The sequence below is a fragment of the Ascaphus truei genome, chromosome 4 (assembly GCF_040206685.1).
Source record: "Ascaphus truei isolate aAscTru1 chromosome 4, aAscTru1.hap1, whole genome shotgun sequence".
NCBI classification, from domain to species: Eukaryota; Metazoa; Chordata; class Amphibia; order Anura; family Ascaphidae; genus Ascaphus; species Ascaphus truei.
Window position 1 is genome coordinate 25577992 of NC_134486.1, and position 23002 is coordinate 25600993.

General features: G+C 41.0%; 1 protein-coding gene across 1 annotated transcript; it reads left to right on the forward strand.

The window, feature by feature from the left end:
• Window positions 1–5371: 5371 nt before the first annotated feature.
• Window positions 5372–19998, forward strand: LBH (LBH regulator of Wnt signaling pathway). Its single transcript, XM_075595440.1, has 3 exons — window positions 5372–5592; window positions 11045–11141; window positions 17527–19998. Exons 1-3 carry the CDS (start codon window positions 5567–5569, stop codon window positions 17713–17715), a joined length of 312 nt encoding a protein of 103 aa, XP_075451555.1. The 5' UTR covers window positions 5372–5566; the 3' UTR covers window positions 17716–19998.
• The last annotated feature ends 3004 nt before the right edge of the window (window positions 19999–23002 follow it).

The window sequence follows — 23002 nt, forward strand, 5'->3', positions numbered from 1 at the left end:
AGAGAATGGGTTAGGCCCAGATCCTGAAAGGATTTAATCTGATCGTGATTTTTCTCACCCACAAAACTTACTGATTACTTTAGATGGTTTGTTTGTCACTGAGCTTCTGATTGCCTTAGCATATAAGGACACAGTTGTTCTATGAACTGATGCCCAAGAGGAAGTTGCTTTAAAAAAACAGATTGATATCTGCACCTGTTCTCCATTTGCCACACTTTGAATTGCCCTTTAAACTACACAAAGATGATTCAGGCCATGGCCTAGACATAGGGGCAGCTCTCTTTCAATGCTTAGCAGAGAAGTAGTTATTGGTTATGGTAATCAAACGTTGGAGGCAAAATATTCTACGACAGAACATGAATACTTGGCTGTGATCTGGGGCATGGACCATTTCTGGCCATATCTTGGGGGGAAGCACTTTAGAATACTGTACTAACAGATCATAGCGCTCTAAAAAGGCCCCTGTCTAACCTGAACCCTCCTTGCAAACTTAGATAGGGAGATAGTGCTTACACCTGTTAGTGTTTGATTTTACTGCAACCCACAGGACTGAGAATATAGTGCCTGGTATCCTATCGAGTAACCCTACACTAGAAAATACTGAGGTGTAGATCCAACCAGAGTTATACCACCCAGAGTCACTTTGCCATAGTTATTATAACAAGGGAGAAGGACAGGAGATACCCAGGACTGGCCAGGGACCAGATGGAGCAATCCTTATAATATTGCTGTGCTGTATAGCCACACTAAAGTCACCCTGACAGATTTTTAGACTATGGCCTCTAAGATTGTTTTACATGTAATACCTTTGTATGTTGTTGCCAACTGTTCTTCTTGAATTGTTTTACCGGTCGAGGCAACGGATTTAAGTCCTGTTCTTTTCAGATGTCCTTCTCTTTGGAGCAATTTCCTTTGATGGAAAATCTGCTGTGTTGGGAGACATAAAACTGCGAGAGCCTGCTAGTGATTTTGAGCAAGTCGTCAGCCTAATGAAAAGGTGTATCAGAAAACTAACAGAGACGTAGTAAAAAAACAATTCATGCTAGGCCCCTGGCCATCCGCATCCACTTTTCGGTTTGCAGCACCCCTCTCGCTGAATGAATGTGCCGTGGCACCTCCCTCTACCCTGGGGAACTAAACTTCTCCCCGCCCCCCACCTATTCCTCCCTACTCAATAGATAGCCCTGAGCCTACGTTCCTACAGGGCCCCAGCCAACCTCTCAGCACGCCTGCATGAGAGATTTACTTATACGTAAAACTGATTAGGGCTGCCAATCTGACGCCAACCTGCAGAGCCAGGTGACCCAATCGTGTTCCTAGTGCACAAGTTGAAAGAGATACTGTACATACATGTATTAGATTTTCACACGTGGCTTCTCCATTTTGGCTTTATTTTTGTTAAATAAATCATGACACGGTCTAATATGTCATGTGTTGTTGTTCATCTGAGGTTGTATTTAACTAATTTTAAGACCTGATAAGGAACAGATGATTGTTATTATGTCCTGATATGGAAAACCATGGAATTCAAAGAGGCTGTATATATATATATATATATATATATATATATATATATATATATATATATATATATATATATATATATATATATATATATATATATATATATATAGTGGTGTGAAAAAGAAAGTACAGCCTCTTTGAATTCTATGGTTTTTTGTTGTTGTCAAAGGGAGTGCTACTGGGCGTAGCCAAATGTATACAACAAAAGACAAAAATACCCAATGCTACATTGAATGTGACAAAATACATAGTTTAAATACTTAGTATTTTCATCTTTTGTTGTATACATTTGGCCACACCCAGTAGCACTCCTTTTGACGTAGATATATATATCTATATATATATATATATAGCAATAGCAAATGGAAATATTACTGTGTGCTCATTTGCATGTCTTAGGCTTTGGTCCCGCTGCTTCCGGCGGCGCGCGCGGCAGCGGACCACCAGCCCCTTTCCTCTAGTGTGGAGGTCCCCGCTGGCTCCTTACTACTTGGCTGACTGCGTGCTGTGACGCGTCAGCCGGCCGATGCTGCAAGCTCCTAGTGATTTGCAGCTCTGACGCGTCACGTGGTGCGGCAGTCAGCCAATGAGGGAAGGAGGGGAGGGAAGGAGCTACGGATGGGAGGCGGCTTGGGACGGGAGCAGGGAAGGAGCTGCGGGGGAAAAGTGTGTGAGTGTATATGTATGTGTGTATGTATGTGTGTATGTATGTGTGTATGTGTTGTGTGTATGTGTTGTTTGTGGGGGTGATGGTGGGGGGGGGGGTGGACGGCACCACGATCTCAGGCCTTTGAAAAGTTTTACTACGCCCCCTCCCGCCCCCCTCCCGCTCTGGCTCTCGGCTCCCTACATATCGCGGTCAATTGCCTGTCAACGCCGCCTGTCTGCAGTGCGGGTGCGCTGACTGAGGGAGTGGGGCCTTAGCCTTAGACAGGTCTGCAACCCTGCCTTTTACCATTATCACCCAGCACACTGCTTCCACTGCAACAAGGGATTCTGGGAAATGACATGGAAATGTGCACACAGTGCCACCTTTTGCTTCAAAACCATATAACATGGTCCCATATATATATATATATATATATATATATATATATATATATATATATATATATATATATATATATATATATGTATATATATATATATATATATATATATATATATATATATATATATATATATATATATATGATGTGGTGGGTGCTGGGGTTCAAGCTTGCAGTGATTGTGTGTTCTTGAATTAATGTGCTTAAAAAAACCTTAGAATGATCTCTTATGATACTCTGGGATATATGCACAAATCTTTCCAGGATATATGTCAGACAGCCTGCAGCACTGCTCAGTGCTTTTTTTACATAATTTCCCGGGCTGATTCATGTTCTTGGTATCTAGATAGATACCAATCATTTGAGCTCACACAGTTTGCTTTGTGCTCCATACTGAGTATATCTACTCAAATTCAGCAAAGATTCAGACCAAGCTGCTACACACTGGGCAATGTTCAATGTTCCCAGTTAGGAGTCACACGATCTGCCCGTGGGGTTATCTTAATATGTTTTAATAAACAACACTCGCATTCACTCATTGGGAGTACATATTTAGTGTTCGAACTCTGAATTAGTGTTAGTGTTTACTTATTTTTATTTCTATGACACATGATGTACAGCGATATATAAAAAGTTATGTTTTATTGATTACAACCATTTCGGCCATTATACTTATTCCTAGTAGCTGTGCACCATATATATAGGCTTTCTCTTTGTGTGCGGCCCTATTTACACCCCAGATGCCTAAATGCATTAGCCTAAGTGGGGAAGAAAGACCGGAAGGCATCATTGTCAAACAGTTGACATGGGGTTATATATCTGGTTTGGGGGAACAACGTTATCGAGCTAAATCATCAGACTATAACTCACTCAATTTCTGGATAATATTAACCAAAAATCTAAATATCAACGGTTCAACCTTAGCGGTACCTAACGAAATAAACGCTGGGGATCAAGATGTTATCATGGAGTTATCCTTTTATAAGGATATTATTAAGTTACTAAAGAAACATTGACTGCCTATGTGGAAATTGGTTCTTTTAACCAGAGAAGACATGCATTGCATAGCAGGCCCCTGTGGCAAAAAAGGGGTAAGTACTACATAATAATAGATGCATGTTCACAGTGCCTAGACAGTCAAATGCAATTTGTTGGAAAATGGCATAAAATACATAGACATTTTGTTGTTCTGCCTTTATTTAGCTCCAGACACAAGTATTTTTCAACTTAATAATGTGCCATTTGAATTCACCGTTCCTATCCATCCGGAGCGATTGCAGAAGTATTGTGTTGAACTCCATCATATTCACAGCTGCAGACACCCTGTTTCTCAGCGATTTCTTTCACCTAATTAAACTTATTTGGAAGTTATTTTAAGCCGCAGATTCGCCGCACCAGTTGGGGCTTTTAATCCTCCACAGTTTATCATATTAGAGTTCAGTGGAAAATAACAGCATGCGACACCAGTCTCTCCCCCTCCTCTTGGGAAGCAAAGCCAGCCTGGCAAATTGAATCAAGCAGAGATGAAACACTCAGTGATCCTTCTGTCTTTTCTTTCCCCGCCTCGCCTGTGATTATTTTAAGCCTTGGCTTCTAGCCTGATCAACTCATTGACTGCTGAATTGTTCTGTTTTTGCACAGTGCAGCACTGTTCTTCGTTCAAGCGATACCCCTCTCAGAATTTCCAGGCATCCTCAAAAATACCCCTCTTATCAAAAAAGGTCACCCAAAATATAATTTCGGTAAATCCAATTACTCAGAAATGTTCTTGTCCCTGTTTTTAAATAGCAGCCACTGCGGTCTTTGTAGGGCTGCTTTATGTGCTGAGAAAGTCAAATATCGGAGGAGTGGCTCAGTGAGTAAAGACACTCATTTGCACTGAGTGTGAAGCAGGGGAACCTGTGTCGGCTCCTTGTGACCTTGGGCAAGTCACTTTATCTCCCTGTGCCTCAGGCACCAAAAACATAGCTTATAAACTCTACGGGGCAGGGACTGTGTATGCAAAATGTCTCTGTAACGTGCTATGTAAAATTAGCAGCGCTATACAAGAACATGCTATTATTATTATTAAATATACAAATTCATAATGATTTGCAGATCATACATTATCTGATCATAACCCTACGCCTGCACCAGCATCAAGTCATAATGAGCTCTAATAAATAATCCCTGTATAGATGGCCATGTTAATCATTGTTCTGAAATGCCCTTGTAAAATCTTGCCAGCACCACCGTGGGGTTTAAACCACGTCAAGCCCCAACCATGCATAATAATAATAATAATAATAATAATAATAATAATAATAATAATAATAATAAAAAAAAACGGCATTTACAATCTGCCTTGCAAACGTGAATCTGGGTGTGAATGGATTGCATGTGACTAAGAATAGCGCATTATATGATTGGGAGACAATTTCTCACACTGCAATACGCCTCGGCAAGAGGGAGACAGGGAAGAAGTGACACAAGAGAGTGATTTAAAAATAAGACCTCATAGGGTTGAACAAACACTGGCCCAGGGAGGATACCTAGGGATTAAAAAAAAAAAACCCCAACAACAACTGATGAATAAATAGCCGTGGATGCAGGGGACTTAGGCATCTCTGTGGGTAGCTGTGTGCATTGATTGGATGGGAGGGATGAGTGAGCATGAATGTACTTGCACGTAGAATCTACAAAGCTGATTGTATCCAGGGGATGAGCTGCAAGAACACAGACCATTCATGCTTTTGGTGACGTCAATGGGAGGTGGGCGTGCCGCCGCGGGAGCCACGCCTCCCTACGTTATAAAAGGCAGGGACAGAGCGCAGAGGCGCTCAAAGAGTCAGTGCTGCAGGTCAGTGCGAGAGAGAGGCATAGTGTGCAAGAGACGCGTAGTGTGCACTGCAGCTCGCAATCATTTCACAGAGACCCCATCTGCTGCAAAACCCCCACACACCCCACAGTGCTTTCTCTTTAACTAAGGACATTTTCCAGCCTCTCAGGACTTCATGTCTGTATTTTATCCCATTCACTGGTGAGTACTTTTTTTTTTTTTTTGCCTGGAAAGGGTATCTTATATATATATATATATATATATATATATATATATATATTTTTTTTTTTCCCCCTCTGGAGAGAATGAGAGAACGTCCCGTTCATAGTATGGGGAGGGGGTGGGGTATGCGTGGGGAGGGGAGGGGGAGAGAGAGGAACAAAGGAAGTGAAACTTGGACTTTGTGAGAATATATTGCCAGCATTTCGGGAAGTACAAGGTCATTGGTAATAAGAGACAACATAAATTGTACCCCTTCCCCACCCCCACCCCCCCCCCCCCCACCCACCCCCGAGCCTGCAAGTTCCTCCCGATCCAGCTACTATCCTAGTTAGATGAGCAAATGTGAAAGCAAGAATTGCCTGTGGGACCCATCGCTGCTCGGAGCAGCAGCAGCAAGTCGTCCCTGCTGTTCTCGCTTTAATGGTTAGGATTTTCTGGGGCTAAACCTTGTGTGTGATTGTCTTTCAACTTCAATTGGCTTCTTAAGATGACTAGATGGATGGGAATGGGACTTTTTATTGGTTAATTAATGATTGTTGGATTACTTGGGTCTGTTAATTGGCCAAAGGGTTAAACTAAATGACCCCTTTTTCAAGAGAATATGTAGGTATTGCACTGTGTATTTTTGGCACATGGCTTTGGGCATGTTTGTTTTTTTTTTTTTGTCTGTTTAGTGAAGGATGTCCGCGGGTATCATACAGAACAGTAAGGGATGCAGGATTCTTTCACAGCACCGCTCCTCCATATCCCGTCTTGTACCAGTCACATGCTAAGCGGTTCGGTTGGTGGATTCATTAGCCCATGGGTGGCCAACTCGAGGGCCACCAACATGTCGGGATATCCCTGCTTCAGCACAAGTGGCTGTCCCACTGAAGCCAGGATATCCTGAAAACCTGATCTGTCGGTGGCCCTTGAGGACTGGAGTTGTCCACCCTGTCTGTCATTGGCCCATTAGTCTTGTGATCTGCATGTGTAATCTCACCCCAGTGAAGCTGGGTCTGATATTGGGCGGTCTTCTCTTGGCCACCAAGATGTCTTGTTTAAAAAATCAATAGAACATCACAACTTTTTGTAGGACTCCTTTCTACCGCTTGTTACTTCTTAATTTTGTGCTGATTATAGATTCCTCCTTCCATGCCTCATGTCCTGTGTACTAGTTGCGCAAAGTGTTGCACATTTATTCTGCACTGTACAAACACCAATATATAGCTGGCAGTTCATTATAGGAACAATGCAAAATAGTTTTGACACCGGAATAGAACGGGTGAGCAATTTGACAAGTTTTCAATCTATAGCTGCATTCCATGTGACTAAACCTTTGACGCCAGTTTGTGATAAATGGTTGAAGTGTCAGGCTGGTTCCACTTTGCCTTTGTTCTTGGAAAGCTTCTAGAACTCCGCCTTCCTGTACTGGTGCCTGTTTTGTATGCATCATTTGATTTACATAGAGCCCACAATCTACGCAACGCTTTGCAATATTACAATAGAAGGTAAATGTCACCGGCGTGTAATGTATAATACAGCTATTACTCATCGTTAATTGGAATTTGAAAGGAATTTACTCTTGGCATTCTCTGGTGACTTTCGATCAAGAATTATCTTGTTTTCCCTGAAGATCCACATACATTGTTGTGCGTGAGCAGGGTATTGCAAGCCAGTCTGGCGCAGAAATGGGTTATAACTTTAGCAGCTGAGCTGCTGGTATTAGTCTCCCTGTAAGGATGGTGACACCCTGCCCTAATTCTTGATCATTATATCTGCTGTAAATGTTCTTCTTCCGCATTAAAGCTAAATGTAAACATGTCCATGACATAAAATAGTTGGTTAGTGCTTATTTGCCAAAAAAGTTTTTAGATTGTGGTGATATATTTTTAATGGCTAGCATTATTTCGTTACTTGGATCCTTACCACAAGTGTGTGTGTTTATCAAGTAAAGAAGTCCTGTTGCAAATTTCCATTGGTAGACAGATCATCTCACATTTGACCATGGTAAATGCATCACTGATGTTGGAATGCATCCGTTGTGAATGTTTGGAATAGTTTTTATCCTCTGTGGACAATAGCGTTGCTTTCTAACATAACTTGGTGGTTAAAGTGCTTTCATCATATGTACGTCCTAAAGTACGGATGACTTGGATTCAGATTCTTGTATTTGCTGAGGGTGTACTAGGTTGTCCAGTGGGATGTGGATACTGGAATGTAAACCTAGACATTACAACCTATCTCTGGGTCTAGCAGTGGGATTGGTGTTTGACCTGGGTACAGAAGTGCAAGTTATTGCACATTGGGGAAAAATGTAGAACATTTCCATCCTCTGGCAAGTTATTCGAATTTACAATGGGAATGCTGTGTTCTATAGACGTATATCTGTATTACAGACATTTTTCTTATAGAAAACATGTACTTCGTGTAACCCTGATGCATATACCATTGAATGACTTATATGTGCCCGCCTCTGCTGGTCTTTACAGCTGAGTAATAACCAGCTGCTGCAGTTTTATATTTTCATACTAGTGGTTTAAGGCTGGATCAGTGCATTTGAGTTTTACTGTATGTTGAGATGTGCTTGGGCAACAGTCAACATTTAAGGCATGTTAATGCAATGTAGATATAGACTGTTTCCTCGGTATGGGGGTTGTAACATATCAAGTTACACTGCATCATTATACAATGAGTAAAACAAATTCCTTCCCCCAAATTCAATAGACCTTCAATTGATCAAGCTGAAAGGTTGATGCTGACCATAACTGCTGAATTGATGCTTTTCTCTTAAAAATATCATATTGCCCTATTCAGAATGCTGTCAAGATGTTGTCTTGCTTGGAAAGATTTCATCTCCATTCATTTGAAATCAGAAGTAAATGGCTATGGAGTTGTCAGGATTGCCCGATATGAGGTCTAATGTCCTGCTACCGTCTCAGACATCTTAACCTAGAACAAGGCAAACGTGTTAATAATTTGTAAGTGGAAAATCACTGCTCATCAGTCTTTCTGCAGTACTTGATAATAGAAATAGTCCGGATGTGGAGAATAAGAGGGACGAAGGCAGAAGAGAATGAGAGGTGCATCCTTTGAAATGTTTCCCCATCAGGTGATTTGTATCAAATATGCAGCATATACATTTGAGTTGTTTCTTTTCAATTGGACATTTGGAGCAAGTGATCTAGGATGCAAGAGAAAGGATAGCAGCCTGATTAATGGGATAATGTAGCTGGTTGACACCTACACCTTTTGAAAGGCGACTATGATCTTTAGATAATGTTGGTTAACCTCGTCGGGCCTCAAAGTTGGAGGGATCTGTTTATGTTTTGTGCAATGTTTTAGCTGTTATAAAGCAATAATTAGTCACAGATAAACATAAGTAGCTGATATTCTTTAATTCAGCAGACTGGGCGAAAAGGGAATCTATTCCTTAACAGAATGGAAATAGTTAAAACTGTTACAGTAGACGGGGTGGAATCCATCCAAGGGAGCAGATTAGTGATGACCAGTTTTACATATTTGTTTTTTTTTTGCACCAGATACCCGTGACATTCTATAATGGATAGTCCCATAGCCAGTAACATGCTTTACCCGAGGTAGAGTGGTGGCCGTCCATGCAGGAAAACTAACTTTGGAAATGGGTTAGCCAGGGCTGTCCCGCTTCCAATGAGGGAGGATATAAATTGCTCACCAACAGGGTCTCTTGAGTTGCTCATTTGCTTACACAATTAAAGGGTCAATCCCACAAACTAGGCTAAAGCCACTGAGACAATTTGGCAATGTAATTATCTTCCTTAGGAAACTGAAATCCCCAATAAAGGAAAATTGTTGACGTTTGATGGCTTTAGTCATTTGTTGTACATAGCATCACTTTATACACACCTTATGGTGCACTTCAATTAAACAAGTTTAATTTCTCTGCGTCCTCCAAAATGTGACTCCCTTTTATTAATTTGTTGGCATTCTAATTACAAAACAAACAAAACAATTTGAACATTTACAACCCAAACATGTATAATTTGAAACCGCCCTAATCTGCCTTTAATGCAAGGAACACATGACGTGAATGTGCATCTTTTCCAAATAGCATGGAGTAATGCCTCTCGTGTACTACAATACCTCTAATTTCACAGGATGGACAATGGTAAATATGGTTTATATACCACTGTACATTCCTCTGAAATGCCTTGGTTTTTTTTCTCTCCTGTCTGCAAAACCATTCCAAATATAGGAAAAAAAAACCTAGAAGCGGAAAATCTTGTTTGTGCACAAATACAGATGTAGCAAGATTTACTGTCCCCAGCACCGTGGCAGAAAAAGGAAATGGTTGGTGCTCTGAAGGATAGTGAGCCGGGATCGCGCTGCAGGGGGTTCACGCTATCGGATCCACCGCAATGTTAATCCTTCCAGGCTGTGGTCGTGTGTCTCCTAAGAGAACCCGTACTGCAGCACTGAATCGCTATGTACAGCAGGCTATAAAAGCATGAAGAGATACATTCAAGAAATACTCCAAATACATTTCTAAAAAGATGAATGCTTCTAACAATGAAGTAAAGTAGTCTTATGTCTCAGTATTCCTGCAACTTGAGCTCAAGATATGCAGTGTAGATATGTTGAATGTTCCATAAACTCTTGCTCTCCGTGCTTCCACGCATTCAGCAGTGGCATTCATTGTCCCAGAGAAGTTCATTGGCTCTTGCTATCATTGTTGGATGACTGCTACCTGTGTTGGTCCCCTGTCCATCACTGCACACCCAGTACAAATATCTCTCTAAAAGAATCCCATTGGAGTTTTCCCTTTGATTTAATATGGCACGATTATTTTGCACTGGTTTTTGCCCTGGTTCAAAAGAGGCTTCATTAAATCTGACTGGGGGGCTATTTTAATCTGCAATGAAACCCCCCCCCCCATTCACTTCGATGGGTTTTACAGAGGTTTGCCGATTTTGGGGGGCATCAAATACCCCCTTGGTGTGCCACATATCGTTTAATCAAACATGGTTATTTATAGAGGACCAGATTGATTTGCAGCATTGTAATGGAGATGAAGGGGTTAACATGCGATGCCAGGGGTGGCCACGTCTTCAGTCCTCGAGAGTTGCAAACAGGTCAGGTTTTCAGGATACCCCTTAATTTGAGCCACCTCTGCTGAAGCAGGGAGGTCCTGAAATCCTGACCTGTTGGCAGTTCCTGGGGACTGGAGTTGGACACCCCTCTTCCAAGCACTAAAAAAAAAACCCCCATAAATGAAAATATGAATCTGATTAAATTAATTCTAATCAAGAACTTTGTCTAAAAATGGTAGTGCTTGCTAATATCTCCTGTATTTAAATGCGCATGCACGTGGGGTACGATAAAGTAATTTCTATCATGTTTAAAGACTAATGTCGCCTCTTTGGACAGTTGATCTGTTTGGATGAGTTAACTGATGCTAGTGTGTTTCTTTCAGCACTGATTATCTGAGATCAGCAGAGATGACTGAAGTAATAATGAACACTCAGCCTATGGATGAGATTGGATTAAGCCCCCGCAAAGATTCCTATCAGGTATGTTGTAGAGCCGCTGAGGTTTGAGATGCTCTCAAAGAGGGACTTCTTTCTATACAAATACTGTGTCAATTTGGGAAAATGGGAGTCATACACAATTCTCCTAACCCCCTCCACCCTAGTGCCGCGTAAACATGCCTGTAGTGTTTCCCTCGTAGTACAGTTAGTCCTCGCTATCCAACGTTTCACTTTACAATGAATGTCATATCCAACGCTTTACAATGCAACCCTATGGGCCGTTTTTCGACGCCGGAATGCGTTATCCGAAGCCTGAATGCGTTATCCAACGCTCACTGCCACTGATTAACATGGGACTCACTTTACAATGGTTTCACTATCCAACGCTACTTCCAGAACGGATTCCGTTGGATAACCGAGGACTGCCTGTAATAGGCTTTCTTTAATGTACTTCTTGGGAACTGGGGCATTCTTGGATACTTTTCTGCATACTGAAATAGGGGAAAACAGCTTTTGCTTTTATATGATGAATTAGAATGTTTTGTTGCTGATAATGAAGACCTGGTCACTGCAAATACTGTATTTATCACAAATGTAAATGAGCTTAACTCTTCTGTGTTCCTTTCTAAAGAATAGACCTTGTTCTGAGACCAATGCATGGAATTATAACAAGAACTTTCATACTGCATTGTAAGTCTGAATGGTCCAAAAAGCATGTAATCTCTAGCACTGAATGGGTTAAAGGTGCGCATCAAGTAGTCAGCTCCACAATATTGCCTGTCCAATCTGTCCTTTCTAGATTTCCACCCAGGTCACTTCCCGCATTGTGATATTTTTGGGGGACTCTGAGAAATATGACAAACATTTTTTTTCCCCTGTGGACCCTTACAAATGAAATGTTTTATTTTCTAAAACCTTCTTGGCTTGGTCCCTGCTAATTGTAACTCTGAACATGCTGCTTCCCCACCTAGGTTTGTTTGCACATTCCTAACAAAGTACTGGGTGATGTGCGTTTGCCCATGCAAGGATTTTAGGCCTACTATTGCGAAGCTACGAAACGTAACTCGTGAAAGAAGCATGACAAAGGTGTTAAATCCTCAAGTGCTGTCACTTTATTCTATTTCACATCTTAACTAGCAATGAGATGTTAATTACCCGCCTTGCTGCCAGAAGGGGGTCAACTTATTTTTCCATTTCGCCATAAGTTGACATGGACTCTCTTGCTCAGTTTGTCAATGTCTGAAATTCGTTATGACATTGCTTAATGAGGGGGATATGTTTTGCCTTCTGGTCTGATTATTGCACTTATGCTGTCCAGGGAATATCATAATACTTGGCACGCTTGTAGCCTTAACGCTGTTCCGTGAGCATCAGGAGATTTTTGCTCGTGCATTGGTAGAGTTTGAGTATTGGAGGATTATAAGTGTGATCGGAGCTCTGTAAATTGCTAAACTACACTATCGGCGTTCTGGCACGGAGGGCTTTGGTTAACATGATGCTATTTTCTCCTATGAAAAGCCAGGGCACTGTTGGGTGGTTACCAGGTTATAGCAAAACAAATCTAGTGAAACAGTTGATGTTGCTATGATGCCTATATTTGCATTGAAATGGCTCACTCACATTTTCATGTGTATCTGGGCAATGCACGGTTCTCACGATCAGAAGTGATGTCGCCCATGTGATCTTAAGGATTTAACACCCAGTGGAATGCAATGACTGACACTCGCAGGTCCTGATCAAGATGTGCATAGATTTTTTTTTTTTTTTTTTAAGTACTAGGTCAGCATCTCGGTCCCGGCACAGACCTCTCATGCCCGTGCTCGACCTGAACTGTTGACCTAGCACTTGAATAAATGTATGCACGTCTTGAACAAGACCTGTGGGTGCTTGAGTCACTCCATTATATATGTATGTGTCGGAGCTCTGCATTACAATCAGACTTTCTAGAAATAGCATGGAATTTATGAATGGAATTGCAACCTTCGCATATTGCCATGTTAATGAGAATTGCTCACTTGTGCATGAAAGGCCTCCGGCATAGCAGATTTCTAAGAATGTAGCTTTGACTCTCCTTCCCCCATCTGCTTTTAAGATTTTTGTTATAAACGAGCCAATAAATTCTCATGTAGGCATGAAACACTGCATGGGGCTGTCAGATGTCATTTCTTCTCCAATGTACAGAACAGTGGTTTTCAACTTTTTTTTTTTTTTTTGTTTGTTAAGGAATCATCTAATTATATAGTGAGATTCTACGGAACTCCAACTCAAAAAGTGCACCTGAGATACGATGCATTGTAAGGAACCCCAACCCTCTCTAATAGCGCGTCTGAGATCAGGTGCATTGTAAGGAACCCCAACCCTCTCTAATAGCGCGTCCGAGATCAGGTGCATTGTAAGGAACTCCAACCTTCTCTAATAGCGCGTCTGAGATCAGATGCATTGTAAGGAACCCCAACCCTCTCTATTAGCACGTCTGAGATCAGATGCATTGTAAGGAACTCCAACCTTCTCTAATAGCGCGTCTGAGATCAGATGCATTGTAAGGAACCCCAACCCTCTCTATTAGCACGTCTGAGATCAGATGCATTGTAAGGAACTCCAACCTTCTCTAATAGCGCGTCTGAGATCAGCTGCATTGTAAGGAACTCCAACCCTCTCTAATAGTGTCTGAGATCAGATGCATTGTAAGGAACCCCAACCCTCTCTAATAGCGTGTCTGAGATCAGATGCATTGTAAGGATCCCCAATCCTCTCTAATAGCGCGTCTGAGATCAGATGCATTGTGAATTCTTCTGTATTTTGTACTATTTTCACATAAATTGCAGGGAACACTTTACATGCCCCTGGAACCCAAGGCTTCATAGTAACCGCTGTTGAAAAACACTGGTGTAGAAGAAAGTTTCATTGGTCTGAATACATCTTTTTACCTCGCCCTAAACAGGATTAGGTTTTCTCTATAAAATAAAAAGTCAACTCTAATAAAATAGATTTATACTCCAAAGCCTTGTCTGCCAGATTGAACCAGGAACACGTTACTCTGCACCTTTAATATCCAAAAAAGTTCAATACCTAATAAAGTGCAGCCTTCCGTTGTAATTCTTGGTAAGGATTCAATGCAGTGGCTGCAGTAAGCCAAGTGACACAGCTGACCTTTTTGAAACATGTATCATCAATTGAGCTATGTTCATTAGCTTTTTGCCTTCGGCACTGAAGTGATTTTGTATTTTGGTTTCGCCATAACCAGACACTACAGGAATGTGTAATATGTAAACAAGAGAAAGGAAATTGGCAGTCCAGTGGTACTTTTAAATACAATTAAAGGTGCAGTTCCCACGACCTCGTGTTTGTGCCTTCATGTTTTTTTTTTGTTTTTTTTTTGTTTTTTTTTTAATCTTGCGTGGATGGAAAATGTGGCCTCTGGTGCTGAGACACCGACCACTGGAGAGAGCACCATTATAGTACCCTCCATGGGGAAACAAAATGGAGGTTAAAATCCCACTCGGCTTGTATTTCTATACCTTTCCTGGCAAGTATCTGCAACCAGGGGGACCCCATATTGCCTTTAAGTGGTATCGCGGCACCGTTTAAAGCTCCTGCGTCACGCGGGCCAATAGGAAGCCCCAGGTCTCTTATTATATTTTTGGTTAAAGCTTCCGCTGAAAACGTATCCTTGAGTCATCACTTCTGTAGCGCTGGTTTCCTTTTTTTGGCATGTGCTGCCATGCACTCAAGACCATTGGCATTTGACAAAACAAGAAAGCTAATTAATGAAGACCCAATCAGACTGCGCCTCTGAGCCACCCGTGCTGAAGTTGGGATATCCTGAAAACCTGACCTGTTGGCAGGGGCTTGAGGACGGGAGTTGATCTCCCCTGCTCTAGTTGATGCTGTGTAATCTCTAGGGAATGTTAAACAGCCTGGTGCTTTGTGTGATATAAAGCAGATGTGCATGTGAAGCCTTCCTGCTTCACCGACTGGCAGCTTCATTCATAAATACCGCGCACAGCGATTTCAGACACGGACCCTATACCGCGTGCTCATTACCCTAAACCTTCCCACCGTGCAACATGTATTTTACAAGCATTACAAGAGCTGTTTTCCAAACGTGTAATAGTGATGCATGGAAGAGGGGAGTGTGCGCCGCGAATGACCGTAACTGTTTGAGACACGAACGCTTCAAAGCAGACATGGTTGTCTATGCAAACGGTATGTCCGTCTATCTCCAAGACATCACTTGGCCGTGTTTGCCCCTTCCTGCTAATGCCATGGTATTCCATGCTGGTGGCGTCCAGCCATAGGAGAGGATTTTTCATTTTTTAAAGTCATAACATTTTCAAAAGTTTTTTCTTTTTTATTTCTTCTTTCCCTTCACACCCCTCCCCCCTCCCCCCATTGAACAGCATAATATTTTTCAGATTTGATCATTTCATTGTGACCTTTTTTTTTTTTTCCCCCCAAACTTATCCTGAGGCCAAAATGCCTGGGTGAGGGCTGAAGGCGATAACTGTGCCACACTTTGGCAAGTTGAGTCCATTTCAATTTTAATTGGTGTATAATGGTGCTTTAAATTAACTTTGCCCCACTGGCATCTGTGAGCAATTTCTGGAGTTGTTATAGGAGGTGTTGCAGGTCACTTTATTGAGCAGTTATAAGGGGAGTTTGCCTGTAATCTTTTCTTTAATAAATTCTGCGGGTGTGAGGTGCATTAAAAATCCCAGTTAGATGCACTGTAAAAGTCCAGTTTCATACACGTAAGGCTGGGGCCATAGAAGGGGAAGCAGGCTGGACCGCGCTGACGCTGAGGCTCGCCTGCTGAGATCTGCGTGATTTCATGCCCATGCAGGCGAGCCAGCGGGCGCGATCGGAGGCGGGGGGAGATTGAGGGGGCGGGGCAGTGACATCGCTTGGCCAATCGCCCGCGACGCGTCAACGTCATGGCACCGACGTCACAGCGCCTTGACGCTGCTCTGCGCTGATTGGATGTTTTCAGCCGACAGCGCTCTGAAAAACAGCTTGGCTGTCGGCTGAAAAATCCAGCGCCTCAGCACGCCTGCGGACGCTCGCGTGAGCCCCCTCTCAAGGCATCCTCATTGAGGATGCAGGGGCTCAGCGCGGCCTGTCCTTCTACTGACTCGGCCTAATGCTGTTGCAAACTTCCGCAGTAAAAAATAAATACAAATTGGGGCTATTAAATTACTAGTCATCATTGTCTGATCTTGCCCATTTTCTTGCAGATATTGCTGACTCATGCGTGATTTTATGTGAATTCTGGTGCTACACTGTAGGCATGGTCAGCCGGGCTATTCAGTGTTAGAATTTTCCACTACCTGTGCCAAGTCTTCTCTCTGCAGTGTCAGATTCAGGTCACCTACCTGGCCATAGAAATACAGACCAGCTTACCAAAAAACTGCTAACCGTTTCTTGCTCGGTTTGCTCTTCAGTTTCCTTTACAGTGAAATCGGAGAATGTACTGGAGTAAAAATGGGTCTGCCAACAGTCTGCCCTTGTGTTGACAAAAGACTATCCATACAAAGCTTGACAACCCGATTTCCATTGTGACCTGGTGATTGAGTAAAGAAGGAAGCGGAGGATACCATTTTTACGTTGTGGTTTCATGGTGTAGGATGAATAGTTTAGTGTTTTAGGACTACCTTTCCCTTCCATGTCATGAATATTCATGTGCGTATCATTGTAGCCTTTCCACATAACATGCTTTCCAATGATTTATTTTTTCAGGATTGCTGGTGCATCGGAAAGTGTATATGGAATTATTCTGCCATAAAATCTGTTCATGTGCTTTTGTGCTGGGTATTATAGTACAATATAACAATATATCCCTAATGATTGACTGCCCCCTAGGCATCAGTCTAATTTTGGATACCTCTTGACACAGAGGCCAGATTTTAAACTGATCTTGATAAGATTTGACTGTTGCTGATTATTACAGTATTTGTTAAATGGTTACCATGCAAAACAGTCCCCTTCCCCCCCACACCTCTTCCTTCTGTAGCTTAAACATTGACTTGGTAAAGCAATATAGAAATGTATTGCTCAAATGACAAATTGCAACATCTTCCTTTATGCTACTTCAAATATCCTGATTTAATGGAAAAATGTGACCCTGTCTGATTAGCTTCCTTAGCAGCTGTTCAAGAGAACATTTCCACTCCTGTGACAAAAAAACATGCTGAGTAATATATTTGTACTATTGTTGCGTTGGAATTTCCTTCGGTTTGATAAATCGTCAAACGCTAAAGTCTTGTGGAAGGTTGTTCTGCTGCTTTCCCTGGTTTATTGGGAAATTGGCAGTCCATGAAATAAAAATATCACTTGTGAGTACATTCACATGTCTGGTCCTTGTAGCATAATGCCTAATAATTCATTAGGTTTTTGTGGTCACACGTTTTTTTTTCCTTTCTTCACTCAGATTTTCCCAGACCCTTCGGATTTTGATCGCTGCTGTAAGCTGAAGGACCGACTCCCTTCCATTGTCGTAGAGCCCACAGAAGGGGACGTGGAGAGTGGAGAACTACGGTGGCCCCCAGAAGAATTCCTGGTGGAGGAAGAGAAGGATGTCAACTGTGATGAAACAAAGAAAGAGAACAAGGAGCAGTAATGACGTATCTGCACCCTAACTAAACCGATTGTCATTTGGAGGAATGTGCCGCAAATGGCTTGACTTATGAATGAGTTAGGGAGATTTTTTTTGTTAAAAGGTGACCAATGCAAAGATGCACCTGCAAGATTTTTAATTTTTTTTTCTTCTTGAGGAAAAAACAACCCTCGGTGTGATGAAAAGCAGGAAGTCTAACACACGGTTGCTGTTTTTTCATTATTTTAGAGATCGCTATCTGAGGTTTTTTTTTTTTTTTACTGAGGCAAGGAACAAACTGTACAGAGGGAGTAAGCTTAAGAAGCAGCAGGAAACTGTCTGGTCTCCAAGAACATGGGTATAGTAGTCCTCTGCATTTGATTCATGCGGGTTTAGCAGCAGTTGTATAGGAGTCTTTGCAGCTAATCAAATGCACAGAGCAAAACAATAGTGATGTCATTTTAAATGTTGCAACCAAAGCAATTTGCTGGTAAAGTGGTTCTTTGGCTTATTACATTATATTACAGGCACACCTTATGTATGACATCAAAATGACAGGAACCAATATTCGCAAATTACTTTGAGATTAATTTGATATAAATGGGTGTTCATTAGAAGCCGGTTGTAATACATACAAAGAAACACTATTGTATTGTGCCCACATATCGTACAGTAGGTGAGACTTTCAAAAACAAGTGTCAGTGGACGTGCAAGGTAGAACTTGTTAGTTTCTGTCTGGTTTTTATTTTAACTGGGAAGTAGACGTGGAAACCAGTGCAGAGAAGAACTCTGGTGTGGCAAACACTTACTGAGCTTCCTGTCCACTTGACTTGGTGTTCACGGCTTTGCACCGAATGTGTTCACAGCACCAAGATCTCCTATTCATACCATTGCTGTGCCCAGGGCATGCATTTCAATTGTTCCAGCCAGAGGTGGATTTGGATGTGTGCCAATGGGGGGAAAAGCAATCTTGGTGTTTATTTAGTTAGTGCAATAATTAAGTGTAAACGGAGATATTTGCCAAAATGAGGAAATATGTTCTGTAAAACTAACATTTAAAACATAGATGTCAGCTGATGGCGCAAGCTTAACTGCACTTTTTGAATAATCATTCTCAAAATGTTACGGTGTGCTGATTATTAGGGACAATAATGCAACTCGTGGCAAAGCTTTCGGCTAGTGGGGTGTTCTGGGTGAAATGGCATTCTTTTCTTTCGAGTCATCAAAGCATATTTTTCATGTTCAGTCAGATGTGTGCCAGGAGCTTCGGGGTAATCTTGATTGCTTCCCCCGAAAGAGCTCCTATTATCTGTTGAAAAGACTTATGGTCTGAATGCATCCGATAGGTGCTGACATTACTAAAAATAAACACATCCCTTCTTTTTCATAGTGAAATCCCACTTCTAGTATACAACATGTGCAGGCTTTCAAGCGGCCATTACTTACCCTTCACACAAATAGTCTATTATATGCATCCTGTTTCGAGTTTTACAATATCCATTGAATTGCAAAATACCTCAGAGTTTAAAATGCTGGTGGGTATGGAGGAAAGATTGCTTGCACACCAGTGTCGGCTGGTCCATTTTTGTAGGTCTGTCTGATTTATATTTTTTCATTAATATATAGCAATAACTTGTCTGTGCTTTGAACTGTCGACACAAATGTAAAGCTTTTTTCATGTGTATCTTCCTAATGACACGTGTACAATGTCCATGGACATTAGAGTCTTGATGAATGTTGTCTGCATCTCCAAACGTTTTGTTGTCACCAACTGAATTGTCTCCAGACCATCGGGTCTATTTTGTACACCTGTTCTTGTACGGTCCCATCATGGAGTGTTATAGTGAGCAGTGGACACATCATTAGGGCCTTCTGCAGCCCATCAATTTGGCACAATAAATGTGCTCTTGAAGCCAGACGAACTTGACACAGCTGTAATATCTGTCAGCATGGAGCACGTGGCTGGTTTTGAGATCATCTCGATCACTTTGCTTCTAGAGGCCAGCAAGCATTCAAACAGTGTTCAGCTGACACCCCCTGAGGCTGAGGGTCTAATCCTTGTGAGGGGGACATGCCTACTCCATATGTAATTTGTCTGCATCTCTTTTGAAAGTATTGTATATTTCCAGTTGTTACTAATGTATCTGCGAACAAAAGCACTCCAGTAAAATCTGTTGTATAATAGTATATATATATTTCTGTAATTTTTGAGGCTCAGGGAGAAGCTAGCGTTTTTTTTTGTTTTTCAAACTACTTTTTTTTTTGTCACGGACAGTTGTAAATAAAAGTTTGAAATTGCTTTCCAAACTAGCGTCGCTATTTATTTGCAAAGCTAAAGTCTGCACTTAGACCGTGTGTGTGTGTGTGTGTGTGTTGCACTACATAGCAGCACTAGAATCAACAAAAGCCAAAGACGGGGGGGGCTCTTCCATGTCTGGGTAAAATTGATGGCAATGAAGAGGCATCCTTCACTGAAGCCTTAAGGTTCACCCTGAAAAAGGCCTATGATGCGCCTCTAATTAAAGAAAATTATCTTTTGGTTTTCAGGGGTTAAATATTTTCTCCTGTTGGTAGTCATTTGAGTTTCCATGTAACATTTTGCTGATAAAGACAAATATGTAAAATTGCTAAGGGTCAACATTGTTGTCCACTCTTGGACTTCTAATTTGACAAAGGTCCAAGAGTGGGCAAAAAGTTGATCTTTTATGCAATTAATATTTGTGTACATTACAAGACCCTGTGAGTGCCTACACTTTTGGGATTCATGTTGGTAGTTACCCACTGGATTTTCAGTTGTGCATGAGTTGCAACATATACTGTACCACAGTACCATGACACCTCTTACCAAAAAACATGGTTTTACTGAGGTCATTTGTAGATTCTGCCTTCGTAATAAATTGGAAGCGAGTGACAATATTGTAAATTGTTATAAAAATATATATTTTTCTTCACATTGGAAATACGTTGGGGCCATATAGCAAAACCTCCCCAGTGTAGAATGGAAAGTTCTAGAGCATTGGCTTCATAATTGGTGCAACAATATTTTACCATATTTACAAAATTCTAATATACTATTGAAACTAATGGGACTTGTCTATTTAACACTGGTGGAATTTTTTGTCCCCAGTTTCGCTGCCAGGGAGCTTTTGAGAAGTGGTCTCTGTAGATTGAAAGATATGGATAAAAGTAATGGACAGAATTGGTTTTTTTTGGAAAGCCCTCTAGAACGAGGAATTACATAGCCATGATAAGGTAGTTCATGCACATCAAGTTATCAAAATGTAAGTGACTGGTGACCTTTTTCTTGGAAGATTATTTTAATTCAAGATGTCAACAAGTTTTCTAAAAATATTGTATCTGATTGTTTCCTTGACGGGTCAGTTCCATATACATGTAACAGGCTTTCTTGGAAAACTTCTGTAATCCTTGAAGTGCATTTTACACACTTTGCATTCTGTTTAAAATGAATGCTTTTACTCTGGTTCAACGGTTTCAGCTACTGTTTGGTTTATTTAATGAATCATGGCTTCATAATGACTATACACACACGAGGCACAACAAACAATGGTCCAGTTTTAAGGACTGGCTAAGACATTAGATTGTAAAAAACCCTCCAACACGTGTTTACTGTGGAATTTTGTTCTAAATAAAATATTATAATCAATCAACTGAAAAAAAAGACAAGTCCAATATCTGCTTCAGAAACCACATGCGGTAGAAAATATACCATTAAATCCAGAGATCATGTGTTTTTGTAATTTGGAGAGTTCCTTTTGTAATGGCTGTGAGTCTACTTGAATGTCCATCAATAAACACTGTGGAAGTCTAATGGGTAAATATGTGCTCTATTGAATGCCTGTGGTGGGTCACGGACCTCACCTCCGATGGGAATAATCTTGCATCCTGATGGAAATTCAGCTCCCAAGTTGGTTGGGGTATGCACAGTACTAGCAGAATCCAGCCTGTGGGGCCTTCGTTGGCGTGCTCCCTGCCGTGTAGATATGGCAGACAGAGAAACAGATAAAGGAGTGCAAAAATTAGATCAATGTTTGGCACATTGCAAACTGTAAAATAGAACTAAAAGGTGGAAAATAAAACCAACGCATTTCGTGCCCGTGTTCAAGCTTTGTCACTGTGTGCAGTGCACCACCTGTTTTTCTAATTTTGTCTGCCGACGTATTTAACTACATTAAATCCCTTAAACGTACCAGTCTATAGTTCACTGTTTTGAGGGAGACTGCCCCTTTACAGAACGTAGAGAATGGCATTCATTCACACATGCCAACGGGAAAGATATGATCCATACCATACATGTGTAGTTCAATGGGGGCAAATGAATTTACATGGACCTCAATTGGTTACAGCTGTACAGAAAATCTAATGTCAACTAATCGCCACAAATAAATACATCAAGTACATGTTTTTGCTACTTGTAGGAGTTTGAAACTGTTGGGGGAAGTGTATCCATATAGTGAACTGCAACGTATTACCTATGATAGTAGCTATTTCCTTTTAACTTGCTTATTGTCCTACTTTTTTTTTTTTTTTTTTAAATGCCAGAAAACTAAACATTTCCACATATCAGGGAACAGCCTGTGCCACAAAGCATTTTTCTGTACATTTTAGCACTTGATCTGAAATGCATCTAAAAATAAATAGCTTATGTAATGCATGAGCCCAATTGACTCAAGGATATTCTTGTTTGTAAGTTACCAGTCATTTAAAAAAGTTACGGTGGGTAAAAAGAAATAGCGATACAACCCTGTAGTGTAAATAAAATTCTTATTACAAATGAGTAAAATCTCATCCCTTATGATTGTATTTTTTTTTTTTCAATCCGAGTTTACTTGATTATTCCACTGAAACTATTATTGTGTCTGAACAAGACACATTTCCAGTGTGGGACAGTCTGAACAAAATATTTGTTTCTGCAAAAATTTTAACATTTCAAATGTTGCATTATATAAATCAAAGTAAATGTGTTCATTAAATTTAAATTCCTTCAAACAAAAAAACAAACTAGGTCCAGGCTCAGAAATGCAGAATTTGGTGTCAATAGTTGTTGGTCAGTTAGTGGTTTCATTGCATGCACCCTTTATCTATGGACACTTAAAACTCCTGGCTTGCATACAAAATTGGATTTTACAATAATTGACACGTTTAACGAGAATCTGGCTCTATTTGTTTTCAAATTTGGTAGTGTTCCTGCAGAAAAGCACAGAAAAATGCAATTTCTGACAATGGTATTACTCTCATAAAAATATTCAAATGGTGTCGGACTTACGAAATACATTTCTAACATGTTTTATTG

Excerpts from the sequence above, each read along its gene's own strand:
- LBH (XM_075595440.1), top strand. The coding sequence starts at position 5,567 with ATGTCTGTATTTTATCCCATTCACTG. Across the intron at positions 5,593-11,044 it reads GTATTTTATCCCATTCACTG|CACTGATTATCTGAGATCAG; the intron begins GTGAGTACTTTT and ends TGTTTCTTTCAG. Across the intron at positions 11,142-17,526 it reads CCCGCAAAGATTCCTATCAG|ATTTTCCCAGACCCTTCGGA; the intron begins GTATGTTGTAGA and ends TTCTTCACTCAG.